The sequence below is a fragment of the Camelus dromedarius genome, chromosome 12 (assembly GCF_036321535.1).
Source record: "Camelus dromedarius isolate mCamDro1 chromosome 12, mCamDro1.pat, whole genome shotgun sequence".
Taxonomy (NCBI): Eukaryota; Metazoa; Chordata; class Mammalia; order Artiodactyla; family Camelidae; genus Camelus; species Camelus dromedarius.
Window position 1 is genome coordinate 24,983,150 of NC_087447.1, and position 22,510 is coordinate 25,005,659.

Consider the following 22,510-nt stretch of genomic DNA (forward strand, 5'->3'; position numbering starts at 1 on the left):
ATGTTACAGGATTCTAAAACTTTTTGATAGAGGTCATTGATTAGATTTATTTTTGCACTGTGTAAAATAAATCAAAGAATGAAAAGTGCTTTTACTATCAAAACTAATTAAAACCTAGCCAACACGTTATTTTTTACTTGAAATACTTAATATTTTAATATATTATATAAAAGGCAGTCTTTTTCATTTGAAAATTAAAGGATCAGTCAAGACAAACTCCTTTTTACCTGTTCAATAGTTTATATAGATAAAAGTATCTGGGTATCAGCAATTACTTCCAGCTATGCATTATTTTCAAATAAAAATTAGAAAGGTGATTTAATGAATTATACTTCTTTGTAGGTAGAAAAGGCCTGAAAGAGTTGTATCTTAACACAGAAACTCTAGGGTATTTTCTGATATTGTCTGCCAAAGCAGAATAATTCATCAAATAACAACTTAATCATTTGAAAAAGTGAAGGGTGGGCCCTACACCACTTGTACCTAATAACTGTATTTAGCAATCTATAGTACAGTGTGTGTTGTGTGAGGAATCTGTAACATGACAATGCATGGACAATACCTCAGTTTTCAATTCTTGAAAATAAAAGAACCAAACCCCAAAACATTCTGATTTTGTTGTTTAAAAAATTGTTTTCATTTTAATGATCTGAGTTAGTAACAAACAAATATACAAAATTGTCTTTCACATTTCCATACATTGTATTATGGACCACTTAAAACTCTGGACTACAAATGCAGTTTCTTTGTATCCTTAAATTCAATTATTGTCACTTATAAATAACCGTGATTTGCGAAAACATGCATTTGTGAACACAGAAGCTGAAAGTTGTACGTGTAAGTTAATGTACAACCAACAGAGTACATGGTTCATTTGTGCAGTTATGTGTCAAGTGTAATTGACACAGAAGCAGTTATCTTGGGCTGTTTCACTCTTTGAAAAGTATTTTTGAGAAACTGTTGGAACTACAGTTTAAAACAAAAACTGTATTTTACAGACACAATAAAAATTCACAACTTGCACATCTGAAGCAACTTCTGGGACTCAAAGCTGATTCAATAACCCTGCTGCCATATTAGTTTTATGAGTATATTTCCAAAGTCATAGGTTGGAAAATAGCTGCTTTAACAAAAATAAATATATATATTAAAAAGACTGAGACTTTGAGAATAATAATGTATAAGTCATCCATAATTTTCACTGTTTTAGAAATTAAAAGAAATTTAGAAATTTAAAGGTAATCTGAATATTTTCTAAGCCATTTTAAATTTAGATTTTTCTACCTTACCAATGTTTTCTATTTGACAGCATAATAGAAAAATGGACAGTTTCTACTGTTGACTTAATATAATTCATAAATCATTATAAACTTACGACTTCATCAGAATATCAATTAAGTTGAAACTGGGTCATCATGAAATTGGGAATAAGGAGGCCCCTTCTTCAACCACTAATCCGAACTAAAGTACACACCAACATAAAATGGTTTTTTATAGTAAGTTATTTCTGTATTTCTGTAGGTAGGAAAATCCAGTTTTCTTAAAAATGTTTTCCTGGGTTGTAGCAACATGTGCTTTTTCTCTTGAACTCCATCTACAACCTAAGGTTATTTCTATATTATAAATTTCAAACTCCCTGGCAAGGAATGTGAATATTAACAAGCTAGGTATTTGTTCAACTTAGTACAAAGAAAGGACTCATATATGGATGTCATTGTAATAGTCCCACTTTTCACTGAGGCTGGAGTTTGATGTCTTGGCCTCTGCTATACAGATCAAATGAGAAGATGGTGCAAAACAATTGGGTCACCTCCAGGCAGTAGCATAGGCTTGGCCTCTGATTTAATGAAAATAATTAACTAATATGAATACAACTGCAAACAGCTGGAGGGCAACTGAATGCAGCTGAAAAGGAAATGGGTTACTTTCTATAGGAAACAAGATTACCTTTAAGGAAATGTCTGTTTTCCATGAGCCTTATCATGGAAAAAAAATGTGACTAGTGATTTCAAACATGTACTTCAAGAGTTACCTAAATGCAAGATGGCTTTTAAAAATGTTTAAACCATCAATGATTCAGGGAAGTAAGCTGGGGGAAGTAATGGAAAGACGTATACCTACAAAACTACACAGGAGATGTAGTTACCTACTCTGCACTTTGGAAATGAAAGAAACCAATTCTGTCCAGAGTCAGTATTGGAAAGAAGTATGGCTGCTTCCTACTCTTCTCCACTTAGCAAAATTAATTTTGTGATGCTCTCACTGCTGATATTCTCGTTTGAGTTAGGAAAAATGAATCTAATAGGTTACTTTTGGTTTCAAAATAAGCTGTCTAAACAAGTTTTTAAAAAACTTTCAGAAATGGAAGATTTAATCCTTCAGAGAAATTTCTATTACTATCTTGTCTAATGGTAAATACAAGGATTGCTGGATTTAGGATTATTGCTTTCAATACGATAACCATCAGAAATAAATATGTAAGCTTAACTCAAATACTCATTTTTCACCCAAATGCTACAATGTTTTATTCTCAAATCAAGTCACATTACCTTCAATTCTTTGCCACTTTACTGAGGTTTTAAGTATATGAAGTTGGCATGTTAACTCAAAATCAAGATTAACAGCAATATCCACATAAGCATGTCTTATTTGGGCATAAAGCAGTAACACTGCTTTTTTGATAGGACTTAAGGCACTAAATGGTGGTAAAATAAAACAAAAGTATGATGATTAACAACTTTAGAATCCTAAAAAAGGAGATCGTTTAGAAGGACACTAGTAAATCTTTTTCTCAAACAAATAAGGCATCCTGTTGGCAAACACAAAGAAAACACAAGGTCATGTTGAACCTAATACATTCACTGTCTCAGCTAAACTACTTGAAACACTAGCTATGAAACTAAAGAGAGCTACCACAGCATGTATAAAGGTCGGAAAGGCACCAGAGGAGGACTCTACCACTTCCAGTTCCGAGAGTTAGGTCAGTGAGCTGTGTTGAACACTGCATGCAGTCTAATTATAAATTTTATTCTTCAAAATGTACAGTGTGGTTAATTTTTATTTTGACAAATCAGTTAACCAAGTGCTAGTTTACTAAGAAATTTATTTTCATGGAATTAGAAAATTACTGCAGTGTCTAACACAACCCCATTTATAAAGCTAAACTAATTCTAGTACTGAATGCGTTTTCTGGATAACACTGAAGCAAATCTGTATAAACAAAAATGGTTACCTCAGGAGAGAATTCACAATAGAAATTCAATATATAACTAAATAAGATTTACTGAAAATAATGAAAAGTGTAGTACAGATACATTGAACATAATCATAACCACAACATTTTCCTTGTGAAAAATACAACTATTAGTGAAATAAAATGTACAATTGAAAATTTTTCCAAAGGAAAAACAGTATAAAGGAAAATACTTTTCTTCGATAGGGAAAATATGTCAATGTTTTCTCATCACGATATAATTTGACACAAAAAGCAGTCATAGAATTGCACCAATTCCACATCCAGTTTCCTGAACATGTTAAGAGTAAAAGGAGTTCATAAAGCAGAATGCAGTTTCTGAATTTTACATTTTAAATTGATGATATTCTCATACAGAATGTCACATCACACCAGATCTGTTTACATAATGTACAATACTTTCTGTTTTGTGGCCAGACGTAAATATTAACATGTGCTTTCTGCTACCTCTCTTTCGTTCTGGTGTTTAGTCAGAGTCAGGAAAAAGTAATCAAGTTACTTAAGTGTTATCTCTCTAGCAATAAAGAAAAATTATATTTAGTGCATGCTTCATCCTTTGTCAAAAAACATTTCTGAAAATAAAACTCAGTTACCCAATGGTTTACAAAATAGAAAAATCATTCATTAGGATAAAAATGTGGTGGGATTTAGGTCCATTTCCAAAGGACTGACTTCCTTGGCAGCACCACTGTCCCTCAGCAAGGCTGTGATGCAAGTTCATGATCAAAGCAGGTGTGCCTGCAGGAGACCACTGCTTGACATTCGATTATCTGAGGCTCTTGACCCCCCTTGACCACCCGCCTCTGCCATCTCATTAGTGCTAGAAAATAAATGGAATTTTTGAGGAAATGTTAAGAACATTTCTGCTGTACATGATTTAGAAGTTCTCCAAATTTTTCAAATAGGTCTTCCACCCATTTTACATTTTTCATACAGAGTTGGACAATTTCTTCTTGTCCTAAATCTTCGTTTTTTTTCTGCACAGAAGAAATCTAAAATAAAAAGAAATGCCAAATTACTTATCACTTATACTTATCACTCTTCATGAGGGCTTACTGTTTCTATATCCTGAATGAAAAGAGGATTTATAAATTCACCTACAAGTACAGATCTTTTTTTTTTAAATTCCATCCATGGAGAATGATTATTTCATATAAATTTGGGTGAAGTCTAATCCTATCATTTCTCGCTCCATGGGGGCAGGGAGGAAGTAGTTCAGACTTTCTCAGTTCCAGTTGTCTTAAAAACCAAATGACAAACAAATCGGTCAATTCTGCGTTTCAGAGCATTGTAAAAATTGCTAACGTACTTTGCATGACCATCTTTGCTAGACAGGTTAGATTTAAGAATATCTTCCCATACCAGACCATTAGCAAATACATCATGTATAGCCTTGAGCCAACTTAACCATTTTTAATTAAAAAACTGATAATGATTGTCAAAAAAGGTTACTGTTTACAAACATTTAACCTCTAAGGAAATTAATCCTTACATCCCCATCCACCAAGTGGTATTACTGTCATACATCATTTCTGAGCAACTTAAATTATGATACTTAAAAGTTACAATTAAATTTTAACTATTATTTCTTCATGCCAAGGCGCCAAAACCCCATTTCTCTGCAATGTCTCTGAGATAAGGCCATTCTAATGATAAGGAGGACAGCGAGATATTTAAAGTAGTGACTGAAGTGACTTAATTAAAGCAGGATCATTATGTATTACGAGAGAAGAAAATGCAATAAAGTGCCATTATTATGGCAATGTAAAAGCAAGTATTATGGCTTAAAACTACTACTTACAGCTCCTATGAGAGGTGGTGAGCCTTAGATTAATCTGAGAGAGCATGGACACAATTTTTTAAACAATTTTCAAAAATTCTCTTTAAAACATCAAAAAGTACTATAGCTAACTAGTGAATATAACAAAAAGAAGACTCACAAATACAGATAACAAACTAGTGGTTCCGGCAGGGATGGGCAGTCGAGGGGTAGGGGAGTGGGAGGTACACATTATCGTGTGTAAGATGAGCTACAAGGATGAATTGTACAATGTGCGGAATATCGCCAGTATTTTGTAATAACTGCAAATGGAGTTTAACCTTTAAAAATTGTACATAAAAATGCTGTAGCTACAGTCTTCTTCAAGTTCAGAAAAACATACACTTCTTTTTTAAGTAAATGAAAAAAATAATTACCTCATCCTTACATATCAGATAAACATGATATTTATAATGATGGAGTGAATGATACAAAGAATATAACTGTATTTTCTCTGGATCAACAGCAAACTCCTATAAAAAGACAAAGTTTACAGATACATTTACTTCATGGAGCATCTGAACTAAGAATACTTCTATGAAAATACTAGACCAAAAGTCTCAATGGAAATCTTGAAAATGACTAGATATTAATATGTATTAATATGGACAAAAAGGCTTATTCAAAATAAGTATTTAAGTTGTATTTTAAAATCTTTATTATTTTTTCTGACTATAAACATACACTGTTTCAAAAAATTTAAACAGTAAAGAAAAATTTAAACAGTAAACATGAGATGACTTATGAAGTAAAAGAATTCTATAATCTCTTCCATCAGAGGTAAACAAGGTTAAGAGCACGTCATATATTCATCCATGTTTCCCCCCACGTATAACATACATTAATAACATTACTGTTGTAATGGGAAGGGAATCATACCATACATATTGTACTGCAACTTTATTTTTTATTGCAACTTTATTTTTTATAACTTTTTTAACCTAACTTGGATAAAGCTTGGTTATCTTTCTATTTATTACACCCCCCACCCATAAATTATATGAGGGTAGGGATTTTGGACCACTTTTCATTGTTGTATTCCTAATACTTAGAACTGTATTTGGTGTATTATACACACTCAAAAATTTTTTATTGAAAGAATGAATAAATCTAACTCTTCTTTTTAAAAAGTACATAGTATTACCTTATCTGGGTAGCTGTTTATCTAGTCTCACACTGGTGAAACCTGACTGGAAGTGCTCTTACAGAAAATTCCACAGTGTGCCAAGGCATGCAGTTTTTTGTATTTGTGAATGTTTCTATAAAACACATTTCTGATGGGGAATTGATATGCTGCTAAACTGTTTTCTGAAAAGGAAATAATTTAGACTATGATTGAAAATAAATGAATTCCAATTTTAATAATTTTACAGACATATTGAACCTTATGGAATGTGTGGACACTCACTTATCTGTATGCATTTGTATCCAATGACACACAAAAATATAAAAAATATAAATACAAATGTGGGATGATTCCTTGCTTATTAGTCTACTTATAATATTTGTGAGCACTCATCATATGCGATGCTGTGATAGGCAATAGAGAAAAACAGAGTAAGACCAAGTCCCTGTTCCTTAGGCCAGACCTGCTCATTCCTACCTGAAAAACACTTCGCATTTACCAATATAGTAAAATATTTGCTCGTTTCAATGTTTTAAGTAGAAATTATATTAATAACTGGAAAAGGTATAATTACATTAATCAATATATACTTACTTGTGCAGATTTAGTGGTTGTTTTAGAAGTCCTTAGAGTTTTTTTATTATAAGCTTTGCCATTCATTTTGATTTTAGAAATAGTGGATCCCCCACTTTTTGCTTTAGTGTCTCGAGTAATTATTGTTAGTTCAGGAAAACTTTCCAAAGCATTCTTTAAAATAAAGCAAAAATAACTGATATCAGAGGAAAAGTGATCTCAACTATTTCCAGCTATTCAAAATGTATTTTTTTTAAATTTAGAAATATATTCATACACGTACATATACACATAGAATATATGTGGGGGTACTGACTGGGGTATGGTAAATACATACAACCTATACATACATATGTGAGGTGTTAAACATGGCCACAAGTTCTTTGTAGCTCCTCCCATCAAGAAGTGGAATCTAGTTTTCCATCACTTGGATCTGGGCCAACCATGTTTTATGACCTGTTTTAAGCAATAGCGTGTGACACTGTAGGGACTCTCGAATGAGACAGAGAGTTCCTTCTAGAAATGCCTCTCTGGCTTAAGGCAGGGGAAAGAAGAATACATGTAAGCCTCAACTGTTTTATAGTTACAACCTTTAAGGCCACTCTTTTGTGAACTTTGTGTAAGTTCCCAAGAACCTGGTATTTTGACATCTCAAACAGTGCATTTTTAAACATAACTTAATTTTTTTTTTGAAGTGTAGAAATGAACCATTTCATTTTATAGAAATAACAGAAGTTTTGGTATTCCCTACCAGGGTGAGCTATTAATTTCTAGCTTCATATTCCTTCTTAGGTTATTTCTGCTTTTATTATATACTTTGGTGCTTTCCATATAGAACATGTCCAGGCTTGAAAAACTTTGGACCCAGAAGTATTATTTACAACAAATGACACTTAGAGACAAAAATGGATTCTAAATTTAGAAACAATGACATGGAGATGAAAGCAAAAAATTTATTGATTTTTCCAATAAGCACAAGATGCTAAAGATAATTGGAAGTACATGGATTTCAGAGGAAAACAGAGCATCATTAACTTCAAAAGGATTTATGATTCCTCAAATTACCAAGATCATTATAGGAAATAGTGCTAATTATTTCTAAAGACCAGAAAATCTTTTATAATCTACTGTTTGTAATATTTTACATCAGATCATTCTAACTTTTAATATTGTGTGTGTATTTTGGCTTTGAAATACAAATTGCTGTAAATGAAAATTATCAATATTAATAACTAATTTCAAAGTTAGAAATTGTGCTTTTTCTATGAAAATAAGAATATGAAAATGAATCTTTCAGTTGTTCACCATAAACTACTATATATGATATAAATATCGACTGAATCTATTAAAATTCCAAGTGGTAGCTTTATTTTAATACAAGTTGTTAGAGAACTGGTTTGACATTTCTAAAATGGTTGGCCAAACTGGTCATTTTTAAGATTTAGTAAATATTCAGAAAATATAACCTAACAACATTCCTTTGTTTGTGGAAAACATTTCTCAAAGGAGTATTTCAAGACAGCAGTTGAAGCAGAAAATACTGGACTAGGAGTGAGTAGAACAAATTCTTAGCACTGGGCTTCTTACTTAGCTTCTGACATTTTTTTCCTCTGCAAGTCCACAGCAGTGAAGAATACATGACTACTAGTAGAGTTTGGTATCATTTAACTTCAAAGTCAGTCTCAGAGCCTTAACTTTCACCTAGCTAAAATGAAGTCGATTTTCACTTTTATTTGTTCAGATAAAATAGGGAGGGAGGGATAAACTGGGAGTTTGAGACTGGCTGATACAAACTACTATGTACATGATAGATAAACAACAAGGTCCTACTGTATAGCATAGAAAACTATATTCAATGGCTTGTGGTAACCTATAATAAAAAAGACTATGTATAACTGGGTCACCATGCTGTACACCAGAAAATACAACTGAAAAAAAAAATTGAAAAAGAAAAAATATAAAGACAAAAAAAAAAAAAAAAAAAAAAGAAAAAAAGAAACAAAACAAAACAAGCTATACAAATTATCCGAAGGAGTTAAAAGACTTACGTCCACACAAAAACCTTCACACAAATTTGTATAGCAGCTTTATTGATAATTACCAGGATTAGGAAAGAACTAAGATGTCCTTCAACAGGTTAATGGATAAACTGTGGTATTCTGACAATGAAATATTACTCAGTGCTAAAAAGAAATAAGCTACTAAGCCATGAAAAACCATGGCGGAACTTTAAATGCGTATTAGTAAGTGAAAGAAATCAACCTGAAAAAGCTACATACAGTATGGTTTCAACTATATGACATTTTGGAAAATGTAAAATTATGGAGACAGTAAAATTGTGGATCAGTGGTTGCCAGAGGTTAGGGGAGAGAAAGGGATAAATTTGACAGCACAGGATTTTGGAGGCAGCGACAAACTACTGTATCTATGGAACGTGTAAGAATGAACTGTAACATAAATTATGGACTTTAGGTCATAATGACACATAATGTAGGTTCATCAACTGTGACAAGTGCATCACTCTGGTGGAAGATTTTGGTAATGAGGGAAGGTTATTCATGTGTGGGGATGGGGGGTACACGGGAACTGTACTTTCTGTTCAATTTTGTGTGAACCTAAAACTGTTCCAAAAAATAAAGTCTTTTTTTATAAAAGCTATACAAATGTATTAAAAACTTCTCTCAAGATAGATATAACCAAATGATTCTAGATGTTATGCTATAGTTTGACTAAGAAAATCTGGAAAATTTTTGACTACTAAGTAGCTTCTATGATAAATTTTCTGAGTTTAGATTAGCTTTTTGCTGTTCTCTATAGTTGGAAATACCAAAAACCAATTTATAGTGGGCCAAGAGATGTTAACAGATGTATATATCTCTTACCATTATGTGAGGGTCAATTTTTCCTTAGATACTGGGTAAATCAGCCAAGTAAAGGGAATTTCAATAACTGCTAAGGCCAATTCTAAATAGATGAAAAGTGAAAAATTCGGAAAGGTTTATAAGAAAAACAAGATTGGTATATGCTAGTTTAAAGGAAGTACTTTCAAAAACACCTGGAAATTATTGTATAGAAGGAATACCAGATGAACATAAAAAGCTGAAAAACGAATTCAAGCAGAGAAAAAGCAAATGATTAACACTAAGAATGTGCTTAATAAAATAAAAAGACAAACTAAGATCAGACTCATAAGGAATAAAAATCAAATTTTTGTTGGGTGGAAAATTTTATAAAACTGAGAATGACTCTCATAAGTTTTCTCTCCTGAGTTTGCTAATAAACCATCTGAAGGAAATACCTTGAATGACTGATCCAAATGAAGATTCAAAAGAAGTCTTTTTCGGTTATCATTCAGCAAGCTATCTATTTTTTTCATATGAGGCAAAAGTAGCTCATCTAAAAAAGGATAAAAATTTATTGTAACAGGATAAACTATCAACACAAAAACTTGTTAGAAATCCAACTTTTCCTTAAAACAGTAATAGATTAAGACATTAAATTCATTGGTTATGTAATGTATCATTTAAAAAATACTAGACATGAAGCTTTTTGAACAAAAGCTAACTTCAAAAAAATTTACAATAGCCAGGTGAGAAGGAAGCGGTGGAGGGTGATGATGGAATCAAGAGTCCTGGGTGTGAGCCTGTCTGCGCCACCAGAACTGACTGACGGGTAGGCAAACTGCCTAATCTGTCTAGACCTCACTTACCATGTGAACAGTAACAGTATTACAACATATACATTTAACACCAAAATTTGATAAAACACTGTGTGTGATATTCTTAATTCACTATAGTTTAGGGCAAAGAAAAAGTAGGGCAAGAAAAATAGTCAAAACCCAGTTTCAAAAACACAAGGGAAGAGTCAAAATTGTTATTTCAGAAAAGGAGAGACTAAAAGGATGATGAAGATGCCTATCCAACGATTCTGCTCTTTTTCACCCTCTGAAACTTAAAGCTCTTTTAAGAAAAGCACTTTCAGAGTGTAAGTTAATTACTTTTGGTGCTGTATTAAATGTTTTAGGATACTAGACTATTTCTTAATTTATCAGCATAACATTTTATAATACTAATTATCTTTAATAACCATTCTGAAAATGTATATATAATCCTCAGAATCTGGTTACTAATTTCATAGTTAAATAAAAGGACTACATTTGGAGAATAAACACAAGAACAGAGACCAGCAAAAGAACACTTCCTTGAATTCAAGAAAAGTCTTCAGTGAGGAATGTCTTTGTCACGACAGCACACCTGATAGCTTTCAGTAATCTAACAGTGATTAAATCTATTCAAATACTGTAAGAATTTATATTTCACAAAAACAAGTTTCAAACATTTGTAGACTATTTTAAAACATAACTATTAAAATCTTCTTCCCTCATTTTAAATGGAGAAAAATAAGAAAACAATAAGCAATAGAAAAAAATCATTTAAAATACAACTACCTAGACGGCAGGATCTAGCACGAGGTCCTGGGTTCCAACCCCAGTACTCCCTCCACACATAAATAAATAAACCTAATTACTACCCACTCCACAAATACAGCTACCTAGAAATGACTACTACAAAGAAATGTGTATTTTATGATGCAAAGAGTTTTGATTGAGAGAGAAAACAAATGGTAGAAATTCTGACCTGGGGAATTAATTATGGGTTTTAATTGTGGCTCTTCTACCACTAACTTGTTCTACAACCACAGGAAATACATTTAATCTCTCTGAAATTTAACTTACAAAGTAAATGACTTAGATTAGGTAATCTCTAATGTCTCTTTGAGCTTTACAATGGCTGATGTATGAATTACTATTTCTGATTATATTACTATCTCTGATTATATGGTCAAAAATGCAAGACCAGAAATTAGAAGACCTTGGATTATAATCCTTTCTTTGCTACTTGCAAGTTGTGGGCTCTTAAGCAAGTCACTTAAGCCTCACCTCATTGTCTTCATCCAAAAAATGGCTGTCTAAATTGTTCTGGGATTAACATAGAATAACGTAGTCAAAGTACGTGGAAGTAATAAAAAAAAAAAATATATATATATATTAATAAGCACTGTTGTTTAAGTGTAGTGTTACTGACTATTCTTTGTTACTATCTTTTTGAACTTACACCTGTTCAACTCATTTTGATAGAGTAAGGGTAATGGAAACCGGTTCATTAATCCTTTCATTCTCTCTTTAGTTGTCCCTTGTGAACGGTATAGTAGCTAAAGAGTAAATATTAGTGAGCAACATTAGATATATGAATTACTAGTTCATTTCATATGTCAATTTCACCCCTACTTTACTATAAGAAAAATTACTAAGAGTCAAAAGGAATAATATTAATAAATATAACCAAGGCATTTATCATTTTACTACTAATTGATTAGAAAATAATTACTCTGTGATATATCTTTTACTGGACACAAATACAAAGTTTTACTCATTACTCTGCTATTATCTGGTTCATCTTTCCAATTATTAGAAAACAGATTATATTGACATCTGGACCTTTCATGTAACAGACACAGTAAAATATTATGAGGATAAAGATTCTAAAATTCAAAGAAACTAGTGTGTAACTACACAATAATATTCTCATGAGTAGGAATCAAAAAAATACACTCAATGTGAAGTTGGTCAAGTAGTCAAACAATTCATGAAAAATATGACCCCACTTTATAGAATCAATATATCAGTAGTTTGTTAGCTGACAACATAAAGGTATATATTTAAAAAAACCACATGTTAAACATGTAACTAACAGAGAAGAATAAAAAAGATCCAGAAAGAACTACCAAGAAAGTACTACTTAGCAGACTGTACCATTGCTCTTCTCTAAGGCTTGCATTGTGTCGGGATCCAAAGCAATGCTAACAAGCAATTCCATGTAACTCTTAAAGGTTTCCTTCATTGCTCTTGTGTTCAGAAAACGAGTGACAAAGGGAGCTGGAGGATTAAATTCTGGGAGGGAGAAAAGATGAAATATTAAATATTCCTTCCTGACAACTTTAAAAACACTTTGCTCTCTAGTAACAGCCTATAAGCAGATTAAAAAGTTATGGATAAAATTTCTTCAAATTCAAGGTTCTCTCACTGTGCCTTGAAAAACACCCTGGGTAAGAGATTCCCAAAGCTGGCTTACACATCACAATCAATGACTGGAGGGCTTTTAAAACAAAATAAGCCAGATTGCTGAACTTAATAAAAAAGAATCTCTGGGGGTGGTGATGGTGGCCGTGGTGATGGAGCTTAAATATTGTATTTTTAAAGAGGTTCCCAGGTGACTCTGAAGCCCAAAACCAGCCCAGCATTTGAAAACATCTGCTCCATAGGAAACTGTTTCACCTCCCCTGGCCCCCCCAGGCATCTGCTGTTGTAACCGAGCAGGACCCTATTGCCATCATCAGTGACCATCTGATACCTGTAATCGTGTTTGTAACTACTTAACTGTGTAATGGTTTAAAGGGTTTTTCTCACACTCTTGCTGACCAGGAGTAGACTACAGAGGAGGGAGGCTTGGGTGGTCTGCCCAACCCCCCAGTGGTGCTGCCTGTGGGGATCATGCTCAGTGTCCTGCTTTTGCTCCCACTACCCTGCCTTTGACCCCAGCACCTCAGAAACAGCAACTGGGTGTTTTATGCATCTTGTTGTTCATAACTTCCCCCAACTACCCACGTCTGCAGTTGCTTTTGCCCCCTTGTGGTTTGCTTGTATCCTGTTGTTCAAGCTGCAGGCCTCAGCCTGTAGCAGGAGATCCTAGGCCTCAGCCTGCTGAAAAGGCTACAAGCATTTATCAGTCTGACTTTAAACTGAACACGTTTTCTCTAAAGCTCTTTTCCAAAGACCCCCTTCCTATGCATCCTTTGTTCCAGGTACAAGAATATGACAAGAGCCCCAAAGCCAGAGGTAAACTTCATACCCAGAAGAGGGAAGGGGATCACTGCCATCTGCAAAAACAAGAACAACTCTGCGACAATTTGTTACCTTGTATACAATCTCTATGAAAACTAGCTCTGCCCCTTAAGCTGGAACTTTTACTATAAAACCCTCCAGCAGGCTCACAGTCTTGGAGGCATTAGCCCCCTGCAACCTCCTTTGCCTGGCAATGAAATAAGGCTGTCTTTTCTACTTCATCCAATACTCTGTCCTCGAGTCTCAATTTGGTAAGCAGGGTACGGAAGGACGCCATGTTTCGGCAATACTGCCAGGTCAGGCTACTTCAGAACTGATGGTTTCTCTATAGTATTTAATTAGCAAAGAAACCACAAAACACCTAATGTATGAGTTAATATATACATATCTCTTCTTTTTACTTCTATACTTAAATTACTGTATAATGCTGGTCTAGAGCCAAGATATATTAAAAAAAAATTTTTTTTTAATGTAAACAGCCTGTGCAAGAAAACGTCACTTAAATTCAATGGCAAGAACTGTAAGATTAGAAGTGTCTCAATTTTGACTTTTTCATTCAAATATATAACTACTATCGCAGCCTTTAACAGGAATTCTTAGAGTTGGGTCCAAAGACCCCTCAGGGGGTCTCTGATGTCAAATTGTTTTCCTAATAATATTAAGATGTTATATACTTTTTTCACTCTGTTGACATTTGTAAAAGTAATGGATAAATTTGCTGGTGTCTTACTTAGCATGAATTGAAGCAGGGACACCAAACTACTAGTAGCCATATACTTTGCCAGGACTGTCATCTAACTGCCATCCATTTGAAGGGGGTAAAAAAACAAAACCAGTTTCACTTAAGAACAATCCTTGATGAAGTAGTAAAAATTACTAATTGTATTAATCGTTATTCTTGAGTAAATTTTGTCTTAACATTCTGTGTGATGAAATGAGGGGTACACACAAAGCACTTCTGCTATGAAATATGATCTCCATGAAGAGCATCATGCAATTGTTTTCATTACAAGATGAACCAGTCACCTTTTCCCCTATGGAATACTATTTTTATTTGAAAAATATAACTGGAGACGCACTATGCCTAGTTAGACTTGGGTATCTGGCAGATATTTTCTTAAAAATTAGTAAGTGAACTTGTCACTGAAAGGAAAACAACTGACAGTACTCGTTGTCAAAGATAAAATTTGATGTTTCTAGTGAAAATCAGAACTCTGGAAAACCACTTTCCACCACTGTGAGCTTGACAACATCCCAACAGTTAAAGACTGCACTGATGGGATCAGTGGTTAATATTAAAAATGTTATTTTTTGATACTATAAAAATGTATGATGTAAATGTAAGAACTAAAACCATAAGACTCTTAGAAGAAAATACAGGGATAAATCTTCATGACCTTGGATTTGTCAATGGATTCTAAACATGACACCAAAAACATGAGCAATGAAAGAAAAAATAGATAAATTTGGCTTCATCAGAATTTCAAACTTTTGTGGACCAAAAGACATTGTCAAGAAAGTAAAGTATCAACCTACAGAATGGGATAAAATATATTCAAATCATATATTTGATAAGGGTTAAATATCTAGAATATATAAAGAACTCCTACAACTAAAGAACAAAAGGAAAAACAACCTGGGCAAAGGATTTGAATAGACATTTCTCCAAAGAAGATAAGCAAATAGCCAGTAAAGACATGAAAAGATACTCAACATCATTAGCCGTTAGGAAAACACAAGCCAAAATCACATTAAGACACCATGTCACACCTACTAAGATGGTTATAAAAATACATATATACAAGTGTTGGTGAGGATGTGAAGAAATTGGAACCCTATGCATTGCTGGTGGGAATGTAAAATGGTGCAACCACTATAGAAAACAGTTTGGTAAGTCTTCAAAATGCTAAATATACAATTATATGACTTAGCAATTCTACTCTTTGGTATATAAAGAATTAAAAACAAGGACACAAATTTGTATTTGTATGCCAATGTTCATTGCAGCATTATTTACAATAGCCAAAATGTGGAACCACTGAAGTGTCCATCAATAGATTAAAAAGATAAACAAGATAAACAAAGAACATACAATGGATTAATTTATAATGGAATAGTATTCAGCCATAAAAACAAATGAAGTTCTAAGATATGCTTTACAACATGGATGAACCTTAAAAGCATTATGGTAAGTGAAATAAGCCAAACATAACACTTACATGAGATATTTAGAGTAGGCAAATTCATAGAGACAGAAAGCAGATTAGAGATTACCAGCAGCTGGAGGAAGGGGAGAATGGTGAGTTACTGCTTCATGGTTACAAAATTTCTGTTTGGGGTGATGAAAAAGTTTTGGAAATAGCTGTGATAGTTGTGCAACAGTGTAAATGTAATTAATGCTACTGAATTATACACTTAAAAAGGTTAAAAGTGGTAAATTTTATGTTATATGTGTTTTGCCACATTTTTTTAAACGTGGAAAAATTAATTAGACCAGGTACATCAATGAGCTAACAAATATTTTCACCTGACCAATAAATAATGTTATAAAGTCATTCATGGGTGAAAGATACTTCAAAGGGCAAATCAATCGATTTTGATGTAACAAGTATGAAAAGCTGAAAAAACTACCTACTACTTGTCAAGTTTACAAAATAAAAACCTTTGAGTACTGAAGAAAAATATCCATAATTATCTGAGAAGATAATTAAATACTCCTTTCTTTCACAACTACATATCTATTTGAGGCTGTGTTTTCTTCATATACTTTAACCAAAATAATATAGAATAACAAACCAAATGTAGAAGCAAATATGAAAATGCTACTCTTCTAAATAAATACTGTTGGTTTAGGAAAATACAGTTGATTAGGAAAACTTACGTTAATATGTAATGTGTTTATCTTAAATAAATATTTAAAAATTGTCTGTTTTAACCGGTTCTTAGTGATACACATAGATACAGGCCACAAAAAAAAAGTGTTTTGGAATCCTCAATAAATTAGAAGATTTTATATAAAGAAGTCTTGAAACAAAAAGTTTGAAAACCACCAGCCTATAAATATGTTTATTATCAATACTTGCTTTCTTTTTAAAAAGGACTAAAAATGCTTGCTGTTAGTGACACCTAATGGTAACTCAAGTTACCAGTGAAAATTTTCATTCTGCTTGTCATTTGAGGAAGCTGTATAAATAATCGAGTGCAGATTCAGAACCCAAACTTCTCCATCCTAAACAGTAGGCAGGAATGCTGACTGCAAAATTATGTGTAATGCCTTCCACACATACTCAAAGCGTTGAATTTCTTTTTAAATGCTGATGCACACACTTCTGAACAACTGTTCATAAGTAGTGTTTAAATACAATACATTTAAAGTAAACTTCTGTAATGAAGAAACATTTTTATTATGATTCTATTTCTATTCAAGTAATCTCTAAAATCAGGTCCCAGGTAAAGATACTTGTAGTGTCAGAAACCATCCTGGGTATCATACCCTCGACACGCAATTCACCACTCAACTTCCGCAAGATTACATCTTGCATTTCTCCAACGTGCCCCCTCAACTTCAGATTTTACCATGTCACTCCCCCACTTAAATCCCTCCAAGGGCTCTCTTTTGTTATGGGATCCCAAGCTTCTTAGTTTTAGCATGGCATACACAGCCTTCCATTATCTTCATCTTTTCCAGATGACCTTCAAATGTATGAACTAGAAGAAGGTCAGTGAGCTTTTTCTGTAAAGGGCCAGATGGTAAATATTTGGGGCTTTAACTGCCATATGCTTTCTGCAGTAACTACTCAAATCTGCCACTGTAGTGGGAAAGCAACTGTATAAAAATATGAACGAATCAGTGTTCCCATAAAACTTTACAAGAATAAGCTGCAGGTCAGATTTGGCCCACTAGCTGCAGTTTGCCAAGCTCTCATCTGAACTACTGAGCTGCTAGAAATTTCTTGCATATATTACACAAGTCTGATGGAATGGTGTATTCCTCTGTAAAGTAAATATCAATATATATAGCTTACATAAACGCTCTTTGGTGTAGAAGGGTTCTAAGGTCAAAAAGTGTGATAACTGCCATCTATTTCAACCCCCTCATTTTATAAAAGAGAGGGCTAAGGCACAGGTTACCTAGCTTAGTCACGGGCAACTCTATGCCTAAGCATAACTTAATCAGGTAGCTAGATTCCCTGAAAAATAAATACATTTTGAATTGTCAGCATCACTGCTCCTCTCCATTCATGCAGATAATCTAAAGTTATCAAGGTATTCACTTCATGGAGAACTCACCCTCATCGTCACTACTACTAGAGTGCATCTCAGGAGATGAGTCAGACTGGGATGATGAAAATTCTTCTTTCCATTTCTTCCTTTTCTTTGGTGGTGGCTCAGCCTTTACTTTTAGCTGTTTAACTTTGGGTTTTGTGGACAGGGCTTTTGTGGTTGTAGTTTTTGGTGTTGGAGGATCAGAACTTTTACTGCTACTGCTTGGCTTAGCCTGAACAGTTCTGCAATGTTACAAACAGACTTCATTAACACACTGAAATCTCGTCAAATTAAAATAAGACAAAAAACTGAGAAACACTGGTAAAGAAAAGCTTATTTAATGAAAAGTTTATTTAATTACCTCACCAATACCTTCAAAATAAAGTCCAAGTCGTATGCATCTCCAATGGTAATTCCCCCTAAGTTCTCCTGAAATATACTCTTTAAACACTGACATTGAATATTCAGTTATTAAGGGACTACTAATTCAATCTCTATTTCTCTCTCTCTCCACTCCTCCCCTCCCTTCATGAACTCATTTTTCTGAGGATGAGGCTGTACAACAGACGATCAATGGGCTTCAGGAAGCAATGCATGATAAACCCTTGGCAGCCCCATCCAGCTCAGACCATAAGAAACTCTCACAGGCTGGGGAGTCCCAGTGCATCTGTCCTAGAGCTCCTCAGCATAATCTGTGGTAATATTATAGTTCTAGAGGTTTGAGTGAGTGGACAAAATTCCATCATGAAAACAAGGTGGGCTGCTTCCAGTAACTTGGAATCTTAATCAAACTAGATCTTCCTACCACTAGACTGAGAACATCTAGGTTCACATGCCTTCTCCCATTCGGACCTAAGGGACCGTGGCCAGGTCAGCTGTCTTCCAAATTCTAACTCCAGACAATCCAGAGTCACGTTAACATATGATGACAATTCTGCCGTGCACTTGCCTTGTTAACGTACAACAGGTCTTATAGTTTTCTCTCAAAATTTATTTCATTTTAAATTTGACATTCCATTATTGTTTTCATTTTATGAATTTAAAAAGTGGCTTCAGAAAGGTTATCTTAATCTAGGTCACAAAAAGACAGACTCAGACTTTTAAAATCTGAATCCAGTTTTCTTCCCTATGCTAGGGTGACACCAAAAGGATTTCAGGAAAGAAAAGGGTACTCATCCCACCATGATAGCTGGGGCTTTAGAGTTCCTGTCTCATTGCTTCAAAAGGAGCCACCTATTACATCAGGCACTGAATTTTCAGACTATGTATATAATGAAAAAGAAAAATCAGTCTCTTTAATTGATATAATTCTTTGTAAAGACATCACCAATAATAAGCCTTCCAATAACTACTACAAATATGTTACATAAAATAATAAATACCTGATAGTTTGTGAAGGCTTATTTCTCGGCTTTTTGGAACACACTCTGACATACTCCTTTTTGTTTGTGTTTTCAATGAACTTCACATATATCCTTTTGTATTTACTCTTTGCGTCTCCAAAATATCCAAGGTACTAAGGAAAGAAACACTCTGAATTATATAATTGTACATTCTGTACATAAAACATTACTTTATTGGCTTGATAAGAGTATCACACGGTCATCTTTCAAGTTTTTCAAAATGTAGCTCTGGCCAGGCTAATTGTACCCTCAATGAAAGTGATCCCAGCCTCATTTTTTTTTGTTTTATTTTGAGGGGGTGGAGGGGGTAATTAGGTTTATTTATTTATTTATTTCTTAATGGAGGCACTGGGGATTGAACTCAGGACCTTGTGCATGCTAAGCATGTGCTCTACCACTGAGCTATACCCTTCCCCCTCAACCTCATTCTTAACTGCATGCCCCTACACAGATGCAGTCTTATCTGGCTAATCATCAGATGCTTACTTACTCGATGCCATTGAACAACTACTTAAGTATGAAAGAATAACTTCTGTAAGTCTTCTGGTATATCAGCATATTTGACTAGCAGAATAATCAATTTAAGAGCCTTTGAGTCCATCTGAATTCTTCACAGACTAACATTAATTCCTTTCCTTTATCAAAAAAAAAAAGACTAAACAATTTAAGTATCTTGTATTTAGACACTGATTTTATTTTAAAATCAAGAGTATCACATACTCTGTAGTTCAAATTTTATGCTATTTTATATTAGAAATGCTCAATATAAAATAAATTTAAATCATTCTGTATTTTACCCAGGATCACTATAAAAAAAAAAACAGGAAGGTTAATGTAAATAAGCTTTTTACTCACACTATTTGTAGCCGCAAATTCTCTTTGCCCATCTCGAATTTCAGGAACAAATTTCTGTAATAAAGCTTTTTGTACTTTCCAAATAGCTGGGGGTTCTTTTCCTGTTTTTAAAGCCTCCTGTAATAAGCAGAATTAATTAATTGATAAAAACTAGCAACATATTCTAGATTTATAGAATCTTAAGAGCTAAAAGGAATCTTAAAGACTTATCTAGCTCAAACATTTTTGTCTTTTACCTAGCTGAACTTTTGCATGATTCTTGTAAGTTGGCTATTCAGCCTCTGCTTAAATTCCTCTAGAACTAAAGGGCACAAACAAGCAAAGGTAACCCATTATCCTTTTGTATAGCTATTGGAAAGTTCTCCTTTAATGATACTGCTATACGTTATTTATGCAATTTTATAATAGTATGTACATATTCAAAAAGACCAGAAACAAATATGCTAAAATATTAACAATATTTAATTGTGAATGGAAGGAATATGGATAATTTAAATGTTATATTCTTCACTGTATTTTTAAATGCCATTCCTTGCCACCTCAATTTAAAGTAGGTTTACTTAAACATAGCTTTAATTTTCTTGTATGAAATTATAACATTCTACTCACTGTTCTACAGTTTGAAATTATGAAAATAAGTCTAATTCTATTCTGTTCTATATTCCTGTTATTTTCTTTAAAATTTTAAATTAGATAAATAATCATTTTCTCCAAACTCCTAATAATACAATGACTTGGGAAAAAATTAACATTTCAAAACTGTTCCAAATACTAGTACCTAAACGCAACATACTGACCAGTCAGAAATACCTAAAACTCAGACACGAGTTAAAATTATTTTAAGCTATTTTCTTTTTCAAAATATCTGGCATCTACTAGTTTGATTTTATTACTTAACAATTATGATAACTTAGAATAATTATAAAAATACAACTTTTTGCAATTCAAGCTAGATGCATGCTATTAAGTCATCATGAAGGCTATCATAGGGCATGCCCACACAGCTATGACCTTTAATACCTGTGAACATTCACATCACCTTAAAAGTCTCTATGTCTTCTATCTTTACCACAAATTCATCACGCTCTCTGTATTGGCCTTCTCCCCCACTTTCTGTGTTCTCCTCATCTGTGAAACCTTCTATGGCAACAGTATCCTGTCCTTTTGCAACCTGGTCTGAAGGAAGACCATCGAGTTCGACGGGCTTTGAGGGTTCTGTAGAGTTGATATTTTCCAGGGTATTTACTGCAGATGAAGTTAAGTGGAGAGGTTCTTGCTTCACTGCACCCCCAGTGGTGGAGGAAGTAGTAGCAGTACCACCAGTATTGGCAGTCTGGCTAGTAGTCGCCACCTTTAGGGCTTCTGAAACTAGATCAAGCAAATGCAAATTAGTAATACAAACAATTAAACATTTACTTGTTTCGAGTAAAACCTGAACAGTTTAAAAAGACTTGATTATTTTTGCCATCAAATTATTTGAAACAATGAAAAACCACAGTAAGAAATTAAAGAAAGACTGTTAATTTCCAAGAATCAAAGTGATGAGAGTTACATCTGGATGACAATCAGACTGAGAATCTCCATCAACCTACACTTACCCCCAGTTCCACTTAAGTAGCACAAAGACTTTAAACAGAATAGACACTTATATAAAAGTGATGGAAGGAAGGGTCAGCCACTGAAGTTGTGAATTCCTAGAAGAAAAGTCAATTGGATGTGGAAAACAAAAACCCCCATCCCACACCAAAATACTTTAAAACAGCACTAGAAGCTACAGAAATAAAAAGGATTCCTAAAATAATATGAAAAACTGTATGCTAACAAGTAACTTAGATGAAATGGACAAATTCCTAGAAAGACACAAACTACCAAAAAGAGCTCAAGGAGAAATAGAACATGTGAACAGACCAATAACGAAAGAAGAAATTAAAAAGCATCCCACAAAGATAAGCACAAGCCCAAATGGGTTCATAGGTGGGTTCTACCAACAGTTAAATAATAATTAATACCAATCCATTATAAATTCCAAAAAATAAGAGGAAACACTTCCCAATTCATTTGAGGCCAGAATTATTCCAATACCTAAACCAGACAAAAACATCATGAAAAAACTATAGACCAGCATCCCTTATGAATATAAACACAAATATCTTCAGCAAAATATGAGCAAATCCACCAACACATAAAAAGAACTATACACCACGACCAAGTGGGTTTTATCCTAGGAATGCATGCTTAGTTTAACATCTGAAACTTAATTAATCACCATATTAATATAATATAGGGGAAAACTTCAGGATCATCTCAACAGATA

General features: G+C 33.5%; 1 protein-coding gene across 3 annotated transcripts in view; it reads right to left on the reverse strand.

Annotated features, from left to right (window-relative positions):
* Positions 1 to 613: 613 nt before the first annotated feature.
* Positions 614 to 22,510, reverse strand: part of QSER1 (glutamine and serine rich 1) — a 65,071-nt gene continuing 43,174 nt past the window's right edge. For 2 of the 3 annotated variants that reach the window (XM_031459839.2, XM_011000501.3), the window contains exons 5-13: positions 21,236 to 21,564; positions 20,197 to 20,313; positions 19,321 to 19,454; positions 17,963 to 18,180; positions 12,584 to 12,721; positions 10,070 to 10,167; positions 6,793 to 6,945; positions 5,450 to 5,545; positions 614 to 4,245 (exon numbers count right to left, since the gene is read on the reverse strand). In XM_031459839.2, coding sequence (XP_031315699.2) covers positions 4,105 to 4,245; positions 5,450 to 5,545; positions 6,793 to 6,945; positions 10,070 to 10,167; positions 12,584 to 12,721; positions 17,963 to 18,180; positions 19,321 to 19,454; positions 20,197 to 20,313; positions 21,236 to 21,564 — 1,424 coding nt within the window. In that variant the 3' untranslated portion in view covers positions 614 to 4,104. Of the gene's footprint in view, positions 4,246 to 4,354; positions 4,493 to 5,449; positions 5,546 to 6,792; positions 6,946 to 10,069; positions 10,168 to 12,583; positions 12,722 to 17,962; positions 18,181 to 19,320; positions 19,455 to 20,196; positions 20,314 to 21,235; positions 21,565 to 22,510 lie in introns of all 3 variants that reach the window. The other variant, XR_010383368.1, reaches the window with a different exon arrangement.